General features: G+C 51.8%; 1 protein-coding gene across 1 annotated transcript; it reads right to left on the bottom strand.

Moving 5' to 3' along the window:
- Positions 1-677: 677 nt before the first annotated feature.
- On the bottom strand, positions 678-9,717 carry RACK1 (receptor for activated C kinase 1). The gene is made up of 8 exons (XM_059837328.1): positions 9,486-9,717; positions 8,858-9,029; positions 6,759-6,906; positions 5,481-5,576; positions 5,300-5,410; positions 3,907-4,047; positions 1,608-1,718; positions 678-812 (listed from the first exon to the last, which is right to left on the bottom strand). The coding sequence occupies exons 1-8, from the start codon at positions 9,592-9,594 to the stop codon at positions 747-749; spliced, it is 954 nt and encodes a 317-aa protein (XP_059693311.1). The 5' UTR covers positions 9,595-9,717; the 3' UTR covers positions 678-746.
- Between the last annotated feature and the right edge of the window lie 8,771 nt (positions 9,718-18,488).

The following is an 18,488-nucleotide window of genomic DNA, read 5'->3' as shown; positions in this document are numbered from 1 at the left end:
AATTACTTTTAAAAATTAATATTTAGCAGTTATTTACTTTTAAAAATAATTATTTAGCTGGTTTTTACTTTTAAAATTTAATATCTATCAGTTAATTACTTTTAAAAATTAGTATTTAGAGATTACTAACTTTTAAAAATTATTATTTAGCTGTTTTTTACTTTTAAACTATAATATTTATCAGTTAATTACTTTTAAAAATTAGTATTTAAAAATTAATATTTAGATGTTTTTTATACTTTTAAAGTTTAATATCTATCAGTTAATTACTTTTAAAAATTAATATTTAGCAGTTATTTACTTTTAAAAATAATTATTTAGCTGGTTTTTACTTTTAAAATTTAATATCAGTTAATTACTTTTAAACTTTAATCTATCAGTTAACTACTTTTAAACTTGAATATCTAGCAGTTCTCTATTTTTAAAATTGAATATTTAGAGTTAATAATTTTACAATTGGAAGGGCCCCGAGGAACATTCCAGAAACCTTCCTGGAGCGGGGGGGGCTCCTCACGCCCCGCACCGAGCGCTTTTGGGGCGATTTCTGCGAATTTGGGGTCTCTCCATGCTGGGGGGAGGGTCAGCCCCAAGCCCCGCCCCCGATGACGTCACAGCCCCGCCCCTGCCGGGTTCGGGCCCGCAGCTCCCAAAGCGCCGTTTTTATTGGTTTTGGTTGGTTTTGGTTGTTTTTGGTTGGTTTTTATTGTTTTTATTGACTTTTGGGGAGACCCGCGCGGGGGCGGGGCTCAGCGGGTGCCGATGGTCACCTGCCACACCCGCACCAGGTTGTCCGTGTAGCCGGCGAAGAGAGTCTGGGGACAAGGGCGGGGTCACCTGGGCTCACCTGGGCTCAGCCCGACCTCGGCCCCAGGTGTGGGAGGGGCCACCAGGTGCTGGGACCCCAAACCCCCCATCCCCAAATCCCCCTGCCCAGGTGAGGGCCCCTGCCCAGGTGAGGGGCTCTGTCTGAATATCCCCCGCCCAGGTGAGGATGCCCTGCTCAGGTGGGAGTCCCCAGGTGGATGTCCCCCCAGGTGAAGGTCCCCAGCCCAGGTGAGAGTGCCCTGCCCAGCCCAGGTGAGGGTCCCCATCCGGCCCAGATGCAGGTGACCAGCCCATGTGGATGTCCCCCCAGGTGAAGGTGCCCTGCCCAGGTGAGGGTCCCCAGCCCAGGTGAAGGTCCCCAGCCCAGGTGAGGGTCCCTGCCCAGCCCAGGTGAGAGTGCCCTGCCCAGCCCAGGTGAGGGTCCCCGTCCGGCCCAGGTGAGAGTCCCCAGGTGGATGTCCCCCAGGTGGATGTCCCCCCAGGTGAAGGTCCCCAGCCCAGGTGAGGGTCCCTGCCCGGCCCAGGTGAAGGTCCCCAGCCCAGGTGATGGTTCCCAGCCCAGGTGATGGTTCCCAGCCCAGGTGAAGGTCCCCAGCCCAGGTGAAGGTCCCCAGCCCAGGTGAGGGTCCCCAGCCCAGGTGAGGGTCCCCAGCCCAGGTGATGGTTCCCAGCCCAGGTGAGGGTCCCCGGCCCAGGTGAGGGTCCCTGCCCAGCCCAGGTGAGGGTCCCCAGCCCAGGTGAGGGTCCCTGCCCAGCCCAGGTGAGGGTCCCCAGGCTCTCACCTGCCCATCTGCTGACCAGGCCAGCGAGGTGCACTGGGGCGGCTCCGCTTTGCTGCTGGTGCTGATCACCTCCTGCTTCAGCTCGTCCACGATGATCTTCCCTTCCAGGTCCTGCGGGCCCGGCAGGTGAGCAGCGCCCCGGGCCCACCTGATCCCACCTGGATCCCACCTGATCCCACCTGGATCCCCACCTGGATCCCCACCTGGATCCCACCTGATCCCCACCTGGATCCCCACCTGATCCCACCTGGATCCCACCTGGATCCCACCTGGATCCCCACCTGATCCCACCTGGATCCCCACCTGATCCCACCTGGATCCCACCTGATCCCACCTGGATCCCCACCTGGATCCCCACCTGGATCCCACCTGGATCCCCACCTGGATCCCCACCTGGATCCCACCTGATCCCACCTGGATCCTACCTGGATCCCCACCTGGATCCCACCTGGATCCCCACCTGATCCCACCTGGATCCCCACCTGGATCCCACCTGGATCCCCACCTGATCTCACCTGGATCCCCACCTGGATCCCCACCTGGATCCCACCTGGATCCCACCTGGATCCCCACCTGATCTCACCTGGATCCCCACCTGATCCCACCTGGATCCCCACCTGGATCCCCACCTAATCCCACCTGGATCCCCACCTGGATCCCCACCTGATCCCACCTGGATCCCCACCTGGATCCCCACCTGGATCCCACCTGGATCCCCACCTGGATCCCCACCTGGATCCCCACCTGATCCCACCTGGATCCCCACCTAGATCCCACCTGGATCCCACCTGGATCCCACCTGGATCCCACCTGGATCCCCACCTGGATCCCACCAGGATCCCACCTGGATCCCACCTGGATCCCCATCTGATCCCACCTGGATCCCCACCTGGATCCCCACCTGGATCCCCACCTAGATCCCACCTGGATCCCACCTGGATCCCACCTGGATCCCCACCTGGATCCCCCCCTGGATCCCCCCCTGGATCCCACCAGGATCCCACCTGGATCCCACCTGGATCCCACCTGGATCCCACCTGATCCCACCTGGATCCCCCCAGCCCCGGCTGGCTCAGAAACAGCCTCTGGGTTTCCCCACGGAGCGGTCGGAGGCATTTCAGGGTTTCATCACAGCACGGGGGGCACGAGGGGGACCCGACCCTGATCCTGTTCCCATCCTGTTCCAATCCCATCCCATTCCCAATCCCATCCCATTCCCATTCCCATTCCCATTCCCAATCCCAATCCCACCATTCCCATACCCATATTTTGATGCTGGGCCCGGTGGCGGCGCACAGCCAGTAGCGGTTGGGGCTGAAGCAGAGCCGGGCCCGTTCCCAATCCCGTTCCCAATCCCACCCCAATCCCGATCCCACCCCAATCCCAATCCCATTCCCAATCCCATCCCAATCCCATTCCCAATCCCACCATTCCCATACCCATATTTTGATGCTGGGCCCGGTGGCGGCGCACAGCCAGTAGCGGTTGGGGCTGAAGCAGAGCCGGGCCCGCTCTGATCCCCGTTCCCATTCCCGTTCCCAATCCCAATCCCATTCCCAATCCCATCCCACCCCAATCCCAATCCCATCCCATCCCATTCCCATTCCCATTCCCATACCCATATTTTGATGCTGGGCCCGGTGGCGGCGCACAGCCAGTAGCGGTTGGGGCTGAAGCAGAGCCGGGCCCGCTCTGATCCCCGTTCCCATTCCCGTTCCCAATCCCAATCCCAATCCCACCCCAATCCCATCCCAATCCCATCCCATCCCATTCCCAATCCCACCATTCCCATACCCATATTTTGATGCTGGGCCCGGTGGCGGCGCACAGCCAGTAGCAGTTGGGGCTGAAGCAGAGCCGGGCCTGCTCTGATCCCCAATCCCATTCCCGTTCCCATTCCCATTCCCATTCCCAATCCCAATCCCAATCCCACCATTCCCATACCCATATTTTGATGCTGGGCCCGGTGGCGGCGCACAGCCAGTAGCGGTTGGGGCTGAAGCAGAGCCGGGCCCGTTCCCAATCCCGTTCCCAATCCCACCCCAATCCCATTCCCATTCCCAATCCCAATCCCACCCCATTCCCAATCCCACCCCAATCCCTTCCATACCCATATTTTGATGCTGGGCCCGGTGGCGGCGCACAGCCAGTAGCGGTTGGGGCTGAAGCAGAGCCGGGCCCGCTCTGACCCCCAATCCCATTCCCGTTCCCAATCCCAATCCCATCCCAATCCCAATCCCATCCCAACCCCAATCCCACCCCATTCCCGTTCCCAATCCCACCCCAATCCCTTCCATACCCATATTTTGATGCTGGGCCCGGTGGCGGCGCACAGCCAGTAGCGGTTGGGGCTGAAGCAGAGCGCGTTGATCACGTCCCCCCCGTCCAGCGTGTACAGGTGCTTGCCCTCGTTCAGGTCCCACAGCATGGCCTGCCCGTCCTGGGGACACGGGGACATGGGGACACCCCCATGGGACACAGGGACACCCCCATGGGACACAGGGACACCCCCCATGGGACACGGGGACACCCCCAGACCCAGGACACCCCCCATGGGACACCCCCCGTGGGTCCCACAGCATGGCCTGCCCGTCCTGGGGACAGTGGGGACACGGGGACACCCCCGTGGGACACAGGGACACCCCAGTGGGACACGGGGACACCCCCATGGGACACCCTCCGTGGGTCCCACAGCATGGCCTGCCCGTCCTGGGGACAGTGGGGACACAGGGACACCCCAGTGGGACACGGGGACACCCCCGTGGGACACCAGGTCCAGAACCAGGACACCTGACTGTCCCCAGGGCGTCCCTGGCTGTCCCCGGATTGTCCCCAGGTGTCCCTGGGTATCCAGATTGTCCCCCAGGTGTCCCTGATTGTCCCCAGGTGTCCCCAGGTGCCCCTGATTGTCCCCAGGTGTCCCTGGGTATCCAGATTGTCCCCTGGGTGTCCCCCAGGTGTCCCTGATTATCCCCAGGTGTCCCCAGGTGTCCCTGATTGTCCCCAGGGTGTCCCCTGGCTATCCCCAGGTGTCCCTGATTGTCCCCCAGGTGTCCCTGATTGTCCCCCAGGTGTCCCCAGGTGCCCCTGATTGTCCCCAGGGTGTCTCTGGGTGTCCCCCAGGTGTCCCTGATTGTCCCCTGGGTGTCCCCTGGCTATCCCCAGGTGTCCCCAGGTGTCTCTGGGTGTCCCCCAGGTATCCCCAGGTGTCCCTGATTGTCCCCCAGGTGTCCCCCAGGGTGTCCCCAGGTGCCCCTGATTGTCCCCAGGGTGTCTCTGGGTGTCCCCCAGGTGTCCCTGACTGCCCCCCAGGTGTCCCCTAGCTATCCCCAGGTGTCCCTGACTGTCCCCCAGGTGTCCCCTAGCTATCCCCAGGTGTCCCTGACTGTCCCCCAGGTGTCCCCCAGGTGTCCCCTGGGTGTCCCCCAGGTCCCCAGGTGTCCCTGATTGTCCCCCAGGTATCCCCAGGTGTCCCTGATTGTCCCCCAGGTGTCCCTGATTGTCCCCAGGGTGTCTCTGGGTGTCCCCCAGCTATCCCCAGGTGTCCCTGACTGTCCCCCAGGTGTCCCCCAGCTATCCCCAGGTGTCCCTGACTGTCCTCCAGGTGTCCCCTAGCTATCCCCAGGTGTCCCCGATTGTCCCCCAGGTGTCCCCCAGGTGTCCCCAGGTGTCCCCAGGCGCGCGGGCCGTACCTTGCCGCCGGAGGCGCACAGGGAGCCGTCGGGGGACACGGTGACAGTGTTCAGGTAGCCCGTGTGCCCGATGTGGTTCGTCTTCAGCTTGCAGTTGGCCAGGTTCCACACCTGGGCGGGACAGGGCGTCAGGGGGGCGGGGCCCGGGGGGCCTCCCCACCTGGGAGGGGAGGGGTCTCACCTTGACCAGCTTGTCCCAGCCGCAGGAGACGATGATGGGGTTGCTGCTGTTGGGGGAGAAGCGCACGCACGACACCCACTCCGAGTGGCTCTCGTCCTGGGGGGGGACAGGTGGGGACAGGTGAGCGGGGACAGGTGAGCGGAGACAGGTGGGGACAGGTGAGCGGGGACAGGTGAGCGGGGACAGGTGAGCGGGGACAGGTGAGTGGGGACAGGTGAGCGGGGACAGGTGGGGACAGGTGAGCGGGGACAGGTGGGGATAGGTGAGCAGGGACAGGTGAGCGGGGACAGGTGAGCAGGGACAGGTGGGGACAGGTGAGCGGGGACAGGTGAGCGGGGACAGGTGGGGACAGGTGGGGACAGGTGAGCGGGGACAGGTGGGGACAGGTGAGCGGGGACAGGTAGGGGCGCGGCCAGACCCCACCCAGGGCTCCCCCAGGTAACGGGACTGAGCCAACCCAGCAGGACCGGCCCTAAAGCCAAAGGGAACGAGCCAAAACCCAACAGGAATGACCCAAAACCACCAGAACTGACCCCAAATCCCCAGAACTGACCCCAAACCCCCCAGAACTGACCCCAAAACCACCAACACTGACCCCAAACCCCCAGAACTGACCCCAAATTAACGGGAATGACCCCAAACCCCCCAGAACTGACCCCAAATCCCCATAAATGACCCCAAACCCCCAGGACTGACCCCAAATCCCCAGAACTGACCCCAAACCCCCATAAATGACCCCAAATCCCCATTAATGACCCCAAACTCCCCAGGACTGACCCCAAACCCCCAGGACTGACCCCAAACCCCCCAGAACTGACCCCAAACCCCCCAGATCTGACCCCAAACCCCCAGAACTGACCCCAAACCCCCAGAACTGACCCCAAACCCCCAGAACTGACCCCAAATCCCCATTAATGACCCCAAACTCCCCAGGACTGACCCCAAACCCCCAGGACTGACCCCAAATCCCCATTAATGACCCCAAATCCCCAGAACTGACCCCAAACCCCCCAGAACTGACCCCAAACCCACCAACACTGACCCCAAACCCCCCAGAACTGACCCCAAACCCCCAGAACTGACCCCAAACCCCCATAAATGACCCCAAATCCCCATAAATGACCCCAAACCCCCCGGACTGTCCCCAAACCCCCAGGACTGACCCCAAACCCCCCAGGACTGACCCCAAACCCCCAGAACTGACCCCAAACCCCCCCAGGACTGACCCCAAACCCCCCAGACTGACCCCAAACCCCCCCGGACGGACCCCAAACCCACCTGCACGGTGTACTTGCAGACCCCCAGCGTGTTCCAGAGCTTGATGGTTTTGTCCCGGGAGCCCGAGACGATCTGGCGGTTGTCGGAGGAGAAGGCCACGCTCAGCACGTCCTTGGTGTGCCCCACGAAGCGCCGCGTGGTGGTGCCCCTGTTGGGGACAGATTTGGGGTGAAATACCCCAAAATTGGTTAAAAACTAAAAAAACCCAGCCAGAATTGGGGAGAAACTGCCCCAAAACCAGCCAGGATCGGGAGCAGGGCACGCTCAGCACGTCCTTGGTGTGCCCCACGAAGCGCCGCGTGGTGGTGCCCCTGTTGGGGTGAAATACCCCAAATTTGGTTAAAAACCAAAAAAACAACCAGAACTGGGGAGAAACTGCCAGAATTGGGGAGAAACTGCCCCAAAACCAGCCAGGATCAGGAGCAGGCCACGCTCAGCACGTCCTTGGTGTGCCCCACGAAGCGCCGCGTGGTGGTGCCCCTGGGACAGATTTGGGGTGAAATACCCAAAATTTGAGAAAAACCAAAAAAACCCAGCCAGAAATTGGGGAGAAACAGCCCCAAAACCAGCCAGGATCAGGAGAAGGCCACGCTCAGCACGTCCTTGGTGTGCCCCACGAAGCGCCGCGTGGTGGTGCCCCTGTTGGGGACAGATTTGGGGTGAAATACCCCAAAATTGGTTAAAAACCAGAAAAACAGCCAGAATTGGGGAGAAACTGCCCCAAAACCAGCCAGGATCAGGAGCAGGCCACGCTCAGCACGTCCTTGGTGTGCCCCACGAAGCGCCGCGTGGTGGTGCCCCTGTTGGGGTGAAATATCCAAAATTTGGGAAAAACCAAAAAAACCAGAAAGAACTGGGGGAGAAACTGCCAGAAATTGGGGAGAAATAGCCCCAAAACCAGCCAGGATCAGGAGCAGGCCACGCTCAGCACGTCCTTGGTGTGCCCCACGAAGCGCCCTGGGACAGATTTGGGGTGAAACACCCAAAAATTGGTTAAAAACCCAAAAAACCCAGCCAGAATTGGGAAGAAATATCTATAAATTGGGGAAAACAGCCAGGAATTGGGTGGATAAAAGCCATAAAATGGGGTGAAACATCCATAAACTGGGAAAAACAGCCAGGATCGGGAGTGGGGGCAGCGGGGTCAGGGGTCAGACAGCCAAGATTGGGGTAAAATACTGGTAAAATGGGAAAAACAGCCCTAAAATAGGCAAAACGGCCAGAATTAGTATCCATAAATTGGGAAAACCAGCCAGAACTGGGGACAAGAGCCGTGGAATGATTGACTGGGTGAGAACTGGGAGCACTGGGAACTGGACCAAAGGGGTTTGAGGGAGGATTTTGGCTCTGGGGCGAGTCTGACCCCACAGATTGCAGCCCCGTGCCCCCAGTGCAGCCCCCGAGACCCCAAAACCCACCCAGGCCCCCAGGGCTGCTCCCCCAGGGCTGCTGCCCCCGGCCTCTCCCCTCATCATTGCAGGACTTGTCCTCAGATCCCGGGGGATCGGTGACAACAGCAGCTGTAATCATCGGGAGAGGCAGCTGCAGCCCCCAAATCCCGGGGTTCACCCCAATTCTGGGATCACTGAGGGGTCTAAACCCCCCCAGAGCCCCCCAGGACCCCCGGACTGACATGGTGGGGTCCCAGAGGCGCAGCGTGCCGTCCCAGGACCCTAACAGGGCGAACTGCCCTGACCCCAACCCTAACCCTGACTCTAACGCTGACCCCAGCCCCAAAACCGCCGGGATTCACCCCAAACCGAGCCCCCCAAACCCCCCCAGAGCCCCCCAGGACCCCCGGACTGACGTGGTGAGGTCCCAGAGGCGCAGCGTGCCGTCCCAGGAGCCGGACAGGGCGAACTGCCCTGACCCTAACGCTGACCCCAGCCCCAAAACCCCTGGGATTCACCCCAAACCGAGCCCCCAGAGCCCCCCAGGACCCCCGGGACTGACGTGGTGAGGTCCCAGAGGCGCAGCGTGCCATCCCAGGACCCTAACAGGGTGAACCACCCTGACCCTAACGCTGACCCCAGCCCCAAAACCCCTGGGATTCACCCCAAACCGAGCCCCCCAAACCCCCCCAGGACCCCCGGACTGACGTGGTGAGGTCCCAGAGGCGCAGCGTGCCGTCCCAGGAGCCGGACAGGGCGAACTGCCCGTCGGAGGAGATGACCACGTCGCTGACGAAGTGCGAGTGCCCGCGCAGCGCCCGCTGCGGGATGCCGTAGTTGGTCTCGTCACGGGTCAGCTTCCACATGATGATGGTCTTGTCTGGGGAGGGGGCACGGCGGGGTCACAGCGGGACCCCCCTGCCCATGGGAGTCACCCCTGGGACCCCCTGTCAATGGGGTCACCCCTGGGACCCCCCTGCCCATGATGGTCTTGTCTGGGGAGGGGGCACGAGCAGGGTCACAGCGGGACCCCCGGGCCCAGCAGGGTCACCCCTGGGACCCCCGGCCACCTCCTGTCCCCAGAGACCCTCAGGGACCCCCGGGAGGCGGCCCAGCCATTGGGGTCACCTGAGGGAGCCCCCCTGCTCCTTCCTCACCCTCACTCTGCCCCTCCTCATCCTCATCCTCACCCTGCCCCTTATCACGCTCGCTCATTACCCCGGCCTGGCTGACGCGGGGTAGCCCCCAGACCCCTCCCGTGGGCTCCTCCCGGTCCCGGCCGCCCTTTCCCCCCCTCACGGCGGCCCCGGCCCGGCCCCGCCCGACGGGCGCGCACCGCGCGAGGCCGACAGGATCATGTCGGGGAACTGCGGCGTGGTGGCGATCTGCGTCACCCAGCCGTTGTGGCCCTTCAGGGTGCCGCGCAGGGTCATCTGCTCCGTCATGGCGGCGGATGGCGGCGGCGGAGCCCGGCGGGAGCGGCGGGATGGCGGCGGATGCGCGGAGGCCTCGGCCCGGTCCCGTCCGTCCCTTCAGGCCGGCGCGGGCAGAAAGAGGCCGTGGCGCTTCCGGCGGAACCGGAAGTGACGTTGCCGTACGGCAACATGGCGGCCGGCACGGGCAACATGGCGGCGCCCTGTGGGGTTGTACGGAAAGGGGGAATTGGAGGGTCCCAATGTCCCCCAGTGTCCCCCAGTGTCCCCCCAGTGTCCCTCCAAAAGGTCCCAGTATCCCCCAGTATCCCCCAGTGTCTCCCCAGTGTCCCCCAGTGCCCTCCAGTGTCCTGGCCTGTCCCCCACCCTGCTGCTGGCCCAGGTCCCTTTTAGGATCCCTTTTAGGGTCCCTTTTAGGGTCCCTTTTAGGATCCTGTTCCCTCTGTGCCCATTTCAGGATCCTCCTCCCAGTTTAATTTGGGATCTGGGCCCAGTTCCAGTTCCAGCCCAGTTTAATTTGGGAACTGGGCCCAGTTCCAGCTCAGCTGTCGCGGCTCCTCCGAGGCTCCAGGCCCCTCACCCCGGCCCACAACCCCCAAATCCCACCCCAAAAACCCCCGAATCCCACCCCAAAACCCCCAAAATCCCACCCCAAAAACCCCCGAATCCCACCCGAAATCCCACCCCAAAATCCCACCCCCAAAACCCCAAATCCCTCCCCAAAATCCCCCGCCAAGAACCCTCAAATCCCACCCCCAAATCCCACCCCAAAATCCCCAAATCCCACCCCAAAATTCCCTAAAATCCCACCCCAAAAACCCCCGAATCCCACCCCAAAATCCCACCCCAAAATCCCCAAATCCCACCCCAAAATCCCCCCCCAAGAACCCCAAAATCCCTCCCCAAAACCCCAAAAACCCCCGAATCCCACCCCAAAATCCCACCCTAAAACCTCCCAAATCCCTCCCCAAAACCCCAAATCCCACCCCAGACCCGGCGTGGGGGAGCAGCCGGGGCCGGTGAGTGCTGACCCCGATTTGGGGATTATTTGGGGATTTTGGGAGTTTGGGATTTAGGGAACTGATTTGGGGATTGGTTTGGGGTTTATTGGGGATTGGTCTGGGGATGATTTGGGGATCATTTGGGGGTTTATTTGGGATTGATTTGGGATTTATTTGGGATTGATTTGGGATTGATTTGGGGATTTATTTGGGATTTATTTGGGGATTTATTTGGGATTTATTTGGGATTGATTTGGGGATTGATTTGGGATTTATTTGGGATTGATTTGGGGATTGATTTGGGATTTATTTGGGATTGATTTGGGGATTGATTTGGGATTTATTTGGGATTTATTTGGGGATTTATTTGGGATTGATTTGGGGATTGATTTGGGATTTATTTGGGATTTATTTGGGGATTTATTTGGGATTTATTTGGGGGTTATTGGGGATTATTTGGGATTGATTTGGGGATTTATTTGGGATTTATTTGGGGATTTATTTGGGGATTGATTTGGGGATTTATTTGGGGGTTATTTGGGGATTGATTTGGGGATTGATTTGGGGATTTATTTGGGGTTTATTGGGGATTGATTTGGGGTTTATTGGGGATTTATTTGGGGATTGATTTGGGGATTTATTTGGGGGTTATTGGGGATTATTTGGGATTGATTTGGGGATTGATTTTGGGGATTTATTTGGGGATTTGGGGGGTTTGGGGATTTATTGGGGGATTTGGGGATTGGTTTGGGGGTTATTTGTGGATTTATTTGGGGTTTATTTTGGGATTTATTTGGGGGTTGATTTGGGGATTTTGGGGGATTTAGTTGGGGATTTATTTGGGATTGATTTGGGAATTTTGGGGGGATTTGGGGGTGATCCTGGTAATTCCCTAATCCACAATTCCCAGCCTGGAACCTGGGAGCTCCTGGAAAAACTGGGAAATCCAGGGAAAAACTGGGAAATCCTGGGGGAAACTGGGAAATCCTGGGGAGCCTGGGGTCTCGTTCCCGGCCCTCGCCCGGGCTGGACCCCCCAGACCCAATTCTGGCCTTTTTTGCCCCAGGCTGAGCCCGAGCGCGGCGGGGGCGGCGCCGATGGAGCCGGGTGGGTGCCGAGGGGCTGGGGGGAACTGGATCGGTTGGGGGTGGAAATGGAATTTTTGGGGTGGAAATGGATTTTTTTGGGGGTGGAAATTGATTTTTTGGGTGCAAATGGATTTTTTTTGGGGTGGAAATGGATTTTTTTGGGGGTGGAAATTATTTTTTTGGGGGTAGAAATGGATTTTTTTGAGTGCAAATGGATTTTTTTGGGGGGTGGAAACGGATTTTTTTCTAATGGAAATTGAATTTTTTTGGGGGTGGAAATGGATTTCTTTGGGTGGAAATTAATTGTTTTGTGGGGGGTGGAAACGGATTTTTTTTTTGGGGGGGTGGAAATTAAATTTTTTTGGGGTGGAAACAGATTTTTTGGGGTGGACATTGATTTTTTTGGGGTGCAAATGGATTTTTTGGGGGGTGGAAACAGATTTTTTTTTTTTTTATGGAAATTGATTTTTTTGGGGGGTGGAAATGGATTTTTTTGGAGGATCAGCTGCCAAATTCCAGCTCCTTTGGCCCCAAACTCCCAGCCCGGGGTGCCTGGGGGTGCCCCCAGCTGACCCCGTTTGTGCCTTTTTCCCTCTTTTCCAGGGGAAAATGCAGCTCTGGGTGAGAGATTTTCCTACTTTCCCCTTTATTTCCCCCCTTTATTTTTTCCCCTTTATTTCCCCCCTTTTCCCCTTTTTCCCTTTTATTTTCTCCCCTTTATTTTTCCCACTTTTCCCCCATTTTTCTCCCCTTTTCCCCCTTTATTTCCCCTTTTTCCCTCCTTTATTTCTCCCTTTATTTCCCCCTTTCCCCTCTTTATTTTCCCATTTTTTGCCCCTTTATTTCCCCAAATTTTTCCCCAATATTTTCCCTTTTCCCCCTTTTTCCCCATTTTCCCCCCTTTATTTCCCCACTTTTCCCCCTTTTTTTCTCCCTTTTTTCCCCTTTTATTTCCCCCATTTTTCCCCAATATTTCCCCTTTTATTTCCCCCATTTTTCCCCAATATTTCCCCTTTTATTTCCCCCTTTCCCCCCTTTATTCCCCCCAATGTTTTCTCCTTTTTCCCCTTTTTCCTCCTTTATTTTCTCCCTTTTTTCCCCCTTTATCCCCCCCAATATTTTCTCCTTTTTCTCCCTTTTTTCCCCCTTTATTTCCCCATTTCCCCTTCATTTTCTCCCATTTTTCCCCTTTTTTTCCCTCTTTATTTCCCCCCAATATTTCCCATTTTCCCCCTTTTTCCCCTTTTATCTTCTCCCTTTTTTCCCTCTTTATTTCCCCCCAATATTTCCCATTCCCCCTTTTCCCATTTCCTGACTCTCTCTCTGTCTCTCCCCCAGAGGAGCGGGACAGGAGGATCAGTGAGTTACAGCTCCTTCTCCTTTCTTCCTTCTCCTTTCTTCCTTTTTTCCTTCTCCTTTCTTCCTTTTTTCCTTCTCCTTTCTTCCTTCTCCTTTTCCTTTTCTTTTCCTTTTCTTTCCCTTTTTTCCTTTTCCTTTTTTCCTTTTCCTTTTCCTTTTTTCCTTTTCCTTTTCCTTTTTTCCTTTTCCTTTTCCTTTTTTCCTTTTCTTTTCCTTTTCCTTTTCCTTTTTTCCTTTTCCTTTTTTCATTTTCTTTTCCTTTTCCTTTTTTCCTTTTCTTTTCCTTTTTTTCTTTTCCTTTTCCTTTTCATTTTCCTTTTTTCCTTTTCCTTTTCCTTTCTTCCTTTTCTTTCCCTTCTCCTTTTTTCCTTTTCCTTTTCCTTTTTTCCTTTTCCTTCTCCTTTTCCTTTTTTCCTTTTCTTTTTCCTTTCTTCCTTTTCCTTTTTTCCTTTTCCTTTTTTCCTTTTCCGTTCCCTTTCCCTTTTTTCCTTTTTTCCTTCTCCTTTTCCTTTTTTCCTTTTCTTTTCCTTTTTTCCTTTTCCTTTCCCTTTTCCTTTTCCTTTTCCTTTTCTTTTCCTTTTCCTTTTCCTTTTTTCCTTTCCCTTTTCCTTTTCCTTTTTTCCATTTCCTTTTTTCCTTTTTCTTTTTCCTTTTCCTTTTTTCCTTTTCCTTTTCCTTTCCCTTTCCATTTCCCTTTTCCTTTCCCTTTCCCTTTTCCTTTTCCTGTTTTCCTTCCCCTTCCCCTTCCCCTTCCCTCCCCTGATGAAATTCCCACACTTTCACCAATTCTGGGATCCCCGGGAGCTTTTGGGGCCGTTCCTGCAGAATTTGGGGTTTTGGGGTCCCGGGGGTGGCTCCAGACCCAGAACCCCCCAAGAATTGGAATTTTCTCTTTTCCTTCCTTCCAGGCAAGCTGACCTCGGAGCTGGGTGAGTCCTGGGCCTGGAGGGAGGGGTTTGGCCCCAAAATGAACGAGTGGCCTTTGAAATGGCCAACTCCTCAGCCTGGCCCCCCAGATCTGTGCTAAAAATGGGAATTTTGGCCTTGGAATGAAAATCGAGGCCCCAGCCACGCAGATCATGGCTGTGAGAAACTGAAATTACAATTACAATTACAATTACAATTAAAATTAAAATTACAATTAAAATTAAAATTAAAATTAAAATTAAAATTAAAATTAAAATTACAATTACAATTACAATTACAATTACAATTACAATTAAAATTACAATTAAAATTAAAATTAAAATTAAAATTAAAACTAAAATTAAAACTCGGCCGTTTTCTGCATTTTAGTGCTGTTTTTTCCCTTGATAAACCTGATTTTTAGGGTTGTAGAGGGGAGTGTTAAATAAAAATAAAAATAAAAATAAAAATAAAAATAAAAATAAAAATAAAAATAAAAATAAAAATAAAAATAAAAATAAAATAAAAATAAAAATAAAATAAAGAAAAATAAAAATAAAGAAAAATAAAAACAAAACAAAACAAAACAAAATAAAATATAAAATAGAAATAAAAATAAAAAATAAAAAATAAAAATAAAAACTCCCTCAAATTGGAGGGAAGGAGGGTGGGAGGATTTGGGGATTTTTTTAGACTTTGGGATTTTTTCACATTTATTATTTCCTGGGATTTTGGGTGAGTTGAGGCTGGGTTTGATTTCCTTTCCTGTTTTTTATTTCCTTTCCTGGTTTTTATTTCCTTTCCTGTTTTTTATTTCCTTCCCTGGTTTTATTTCCTTCCCTGTTTTTTATTTCCTTTCCTGTTTTTTATCTCCTTCCCTGTTTTTTATTTCCTTTCCTGTTTTTTATTTCCTTCCCTGTTTTTTATTTTTTTCCCGTTTTTTCAGGTGAATCCAGCGCCAAACTCAGTCAGTCCCAACTCCTCATTTTAAAGGAAATTTTGGGGGGAAAAATCCCAATTCCCGGCCCGGCCCCCCTGGGGCTGCCCCAAAAATGAAGAATTTTCTGACAATTTTCCCTTTTCCGGCTTTTTTCCTCCTCCTGCTCTTCCTCGCAGAGGAACGCGAGCGGAAAATCAGTGAGAGCCTTTCCTGCTGCTTTTGGGGTGAAACCCCCCGGGGTTGGGGCAGCTCCTGGGGAAAACAGCAAAGAAATCCAATTCCCCAAATTTTCCCTCAATTTCCCCCAAATTTCCCCTGAATTTCCCCTGAATTTCCCCCCAATCCCCTCGAATTTCCCCCAAATTTCCCCCAAATTTCCCCAAATTCCCCCCATTTCTCCCAATTCCCCCAATTTCCCCCAAATTTCTCACAAATTCCCCCAAATTTCCCCCAAATTTTCCCCCACATTCCCCCAAATGTCTCCTGAATTTTCCCCAAATTTTCCCCAATTTTTCCCCAATTTTTCCCTGAAGTTTCCCCTGAATTTTCCCCAAATCTCCCCCTAAATTTTCTCCCAAATTCCCCCGAATTTTCTCCTGAATTTTCCCCCAAATTCCCCCCAAATTTCTCCTGAATTTTCCCCAAATTTCCCCCAAATTTTCCCTGAATTTTCCCCTGAATTTTCCCCCTAAATTTTCTCCCAGATTTTCCCAAATTCTCCCCCACATTTCCCCTGAATTTCCCCCCAAATTTCCCCCAATTTTTCCTTGTATTCCCCCAAATTTCCCCCGAATTTTCCCGCGTTTCCCACAGAGAAAAACCCCAAAAAACCCAAATTCCCCCCAAATTCCCCCAAAAAATTCCCCAAAATGTCCGTGTTTTCTCTCCCCAGCCCAGCTGGCCGCTGAGATCCGTGAGTTCTCCCTGACCCCTCCCGGTTTTGGGCTCAGCCTGCTCCACTTTGGGTCCTTCTGGTAAATTCCATTTCCCTCCCGCAGGGCGGCTCTCGGCGCTGCTGGGTACGGAACCGTGAGCTCTCATTTGGGGTTTGAACCTTGAAATATTCACATTTGGGGTTGGAACCTGGAATTATTCACAATTTGGGGTTTGAACCTGGAAATATTCACATTTGGGGTTTGAACCTGGAATTATTCACATTTGGGGTTTGAACCTGGAATTATTCTCATTTGGGGTTGGAACCTGGAATTATTCACATTTGGGGTTTGAACCTGGAATTATTCACATTTTGGGGTTTGAACCTGGAATTATTCACATTTTGGGGTTTGAACCTGGAATTATTCACATTTGGGGTTTGAACCTTGAGTTCTTCTCATTTGGGGTTTGAACCTTTCATTCTCATTTTGGGGGGTTTGAACTTTTCATTCACAATTTGGGGAGTTTGAACCTTTCATTCACATTTTTGGGGTTTGAACCTTTCATTCACACTTTGGGGGGGTTTGAACTTTTCATTCACAATTTGGGGTTTGAACCTTTCATTCACAATTTGGGGTTTGAACCTTTCATTCACAATTTGGGGAGTTTGAACTTTTCATTCACAATTTGGGGAGTTTGAACCTTTCATTCACAATTTGGGGAGTTTGAACTTTTCATTCACATTTTGGGGAGTTTGAACCTTTCATTCACATTTTTGGGGTTTGAACCTTTCATTCACACTTTGGGGGGTTTGAACTTTTCATTCACATTTTGGGGTTTGAACCTTTCATTCTCATTTTTGGGGTTTGAACCTTTCATTCTCATTTTTGGGGTGTTTTTGGCTGCTTAATGATTATTGATAAATAAATAATTAGTGCTGGGGTTTAACAACAGTAGAAATTAATGCAATTATTTATTTTGGTTTTTTTTTAATTTATCCTTATTTTATATTTAGCTTATTTATTCTTATTTCTTAGGCATTTAAATTTTTTTTGTACATTTTAAAATTTTTCTTTATTTATTCAATTTAATTTTATTTATGTGTTTTATTTTATTTCTTTGTATATTTTAATTTTTAATTTATATTTAACTTCTTTATTTTATTCATTTTATAATTTTAGCATTTTAAATGTTTTAATTTCTATTTTTATTTATTCTTATTTCATTCATTCATTTATTTATTTTTTATTTATTGTGTCCTTTTTTTTTTATTTTTAATTTTATCTTTAGCTCATTTATTTTATTTATTTAGCAGTTTAATCTTTTAATTTTTATTTTATTTATTTATTATTATTTTTAATTTAATATTTTATTTTCTTGATTTGATTTGATTTGATTTGATTGATTGATAAACCCAGGGAATGTTCGGGAAGGTCAGGAATGGAAAATGGGTGAAAATGACAAAAATTGACCGGGAAAATCGGGAACGGGAACGGAGAGAAAAATTCCATTTCTTGGGCATGGAGCAACAAATGGGTGGGTTCGGGTGATTTTGGGTGATTTGGGTGATTTTTGCTGATTTTTGCTGATTTTGGGTGATTTTTGCTGATTTTTGGTGCTTTGTGCTGCAGCCGAGCGCGACTCCGGGCTCCGTAAGTGCCGGGACTCTCCAGAATTCCCAGAATTCCCAAAACCTCCCCAGAATTCCCCACAATTCCCAAAGTTCCCCAGAATTCCCCACAATTCCCCAGAATTCCCCAGAATTCCCAAAAGTCCCCGAATTCCCAGAATTCCCACAATTCCCAGAATTCCCAACAATTCCCCCCCGAATTCCCCACAATTCCCCAAACTCCCCAGAATTCCCCAGAATTCCCCAAACTCCCCAGAATTCCCCACAATTCCCCATATTCCAGAATTCCCCACAGTTCCCCAAATTTCCCAGTATTTCCCAGAATTCCCCAAACTCCCCAAATTCCCCAAAATTCCCCACAATTCCCAGAATTCTCCGAATTCCCCAAAATTCCCCAAAATTCCCAGAATTCCCAGAATTCCCCACAATTCCCCACAATTCCCCAAAGTTCCCCAAAATTCCCCAAAATTCCCCAGAATTCCCAGAATTCCCCAAACTCCCCGAATTCCCCGGATTCCCCGAATTCCCACAATTCCCCAAACTCCCCCAAATTCCCCCAAATTCCCCAAAATTCCCCAAATTCCCCAAAATTCCCGGGATTCCCCGGATTCCCTGCCCCGCCCCTGCCCAGCCCCTTTTCCTCCCTTTTTTTTATCATTTATAAAATTTCCTGAATCCACAAATTTGAATTGGACTGAAATGAAAACGTTTGCAATCGTTACTGGGGCTCTGCCATCAATACCCTGGCTTATTAATTAATGGATCCAACTAATTAATTGCATGAACTGGTGGAAATCATTCTAGCCACACTTGAAGTTCATAGTTCTGTTAAATTAATTAACATTTAATTTCATATTAGTAATTATAAATATTCATTTTATGAACATTTACGAAAAGATCGAGGAAAATAATTGATTATATTAATGGACTGACACTGATTACATTAATGACTGACATTGATTATATTAATGACTTTGATTATATTAATGACTGACATTGATTATATTAATGACTGACATTGATTATATTAATGACATTGATTATATTAATGACTGACACTGATTATATTAATGACTGATTATATTAATGACTGACATTGATTATATTAA

This window comes from Haemorhous mexicanus (genome assembly GCF_027477595.1).
Source record: "Haemorhous mexicanus isolate bHaeMex1 chromosome 32 unlocalized genomic scaffold, bHaeMex1.pri SUPER_32_unloc_1, whole genome shotgun sequence".
Lineage (NCBI taxonomy): Eukaryota > Metazoa > Chordata > Aves > Passeriformes > Fringillidae > Haemorhous > Haemorhous mexicanus.
This window is presented reverse-complemented; position numbering and strand designations above follow the sequence as displayed.

Bases quoted from the DNA above. Each gene is read 5' to 3' on its own strand.
- RACK1 (XM_059837328.1), bottom strand. From the start codon at position 9,594: ATGACGGAGCAGATGACCCTGCGCGGCACCCTGAAGGGCCACAACGGC. The intron at 9,030-9,485 runs GTGCGCGCCCGT...CCCCCTCCCCAG, and splicing joins GATCCTGTCGGCCTCGCGCG to ACAAGACCATCATCATGTGG. The intron at 5,577-6,758 runs GTGGGTTTGGGG...GTCCCCCCCCAG, and splicing joins TCTGCAAGTACACCGTGCAG to GACGAGAGCCACTCGGAGTG.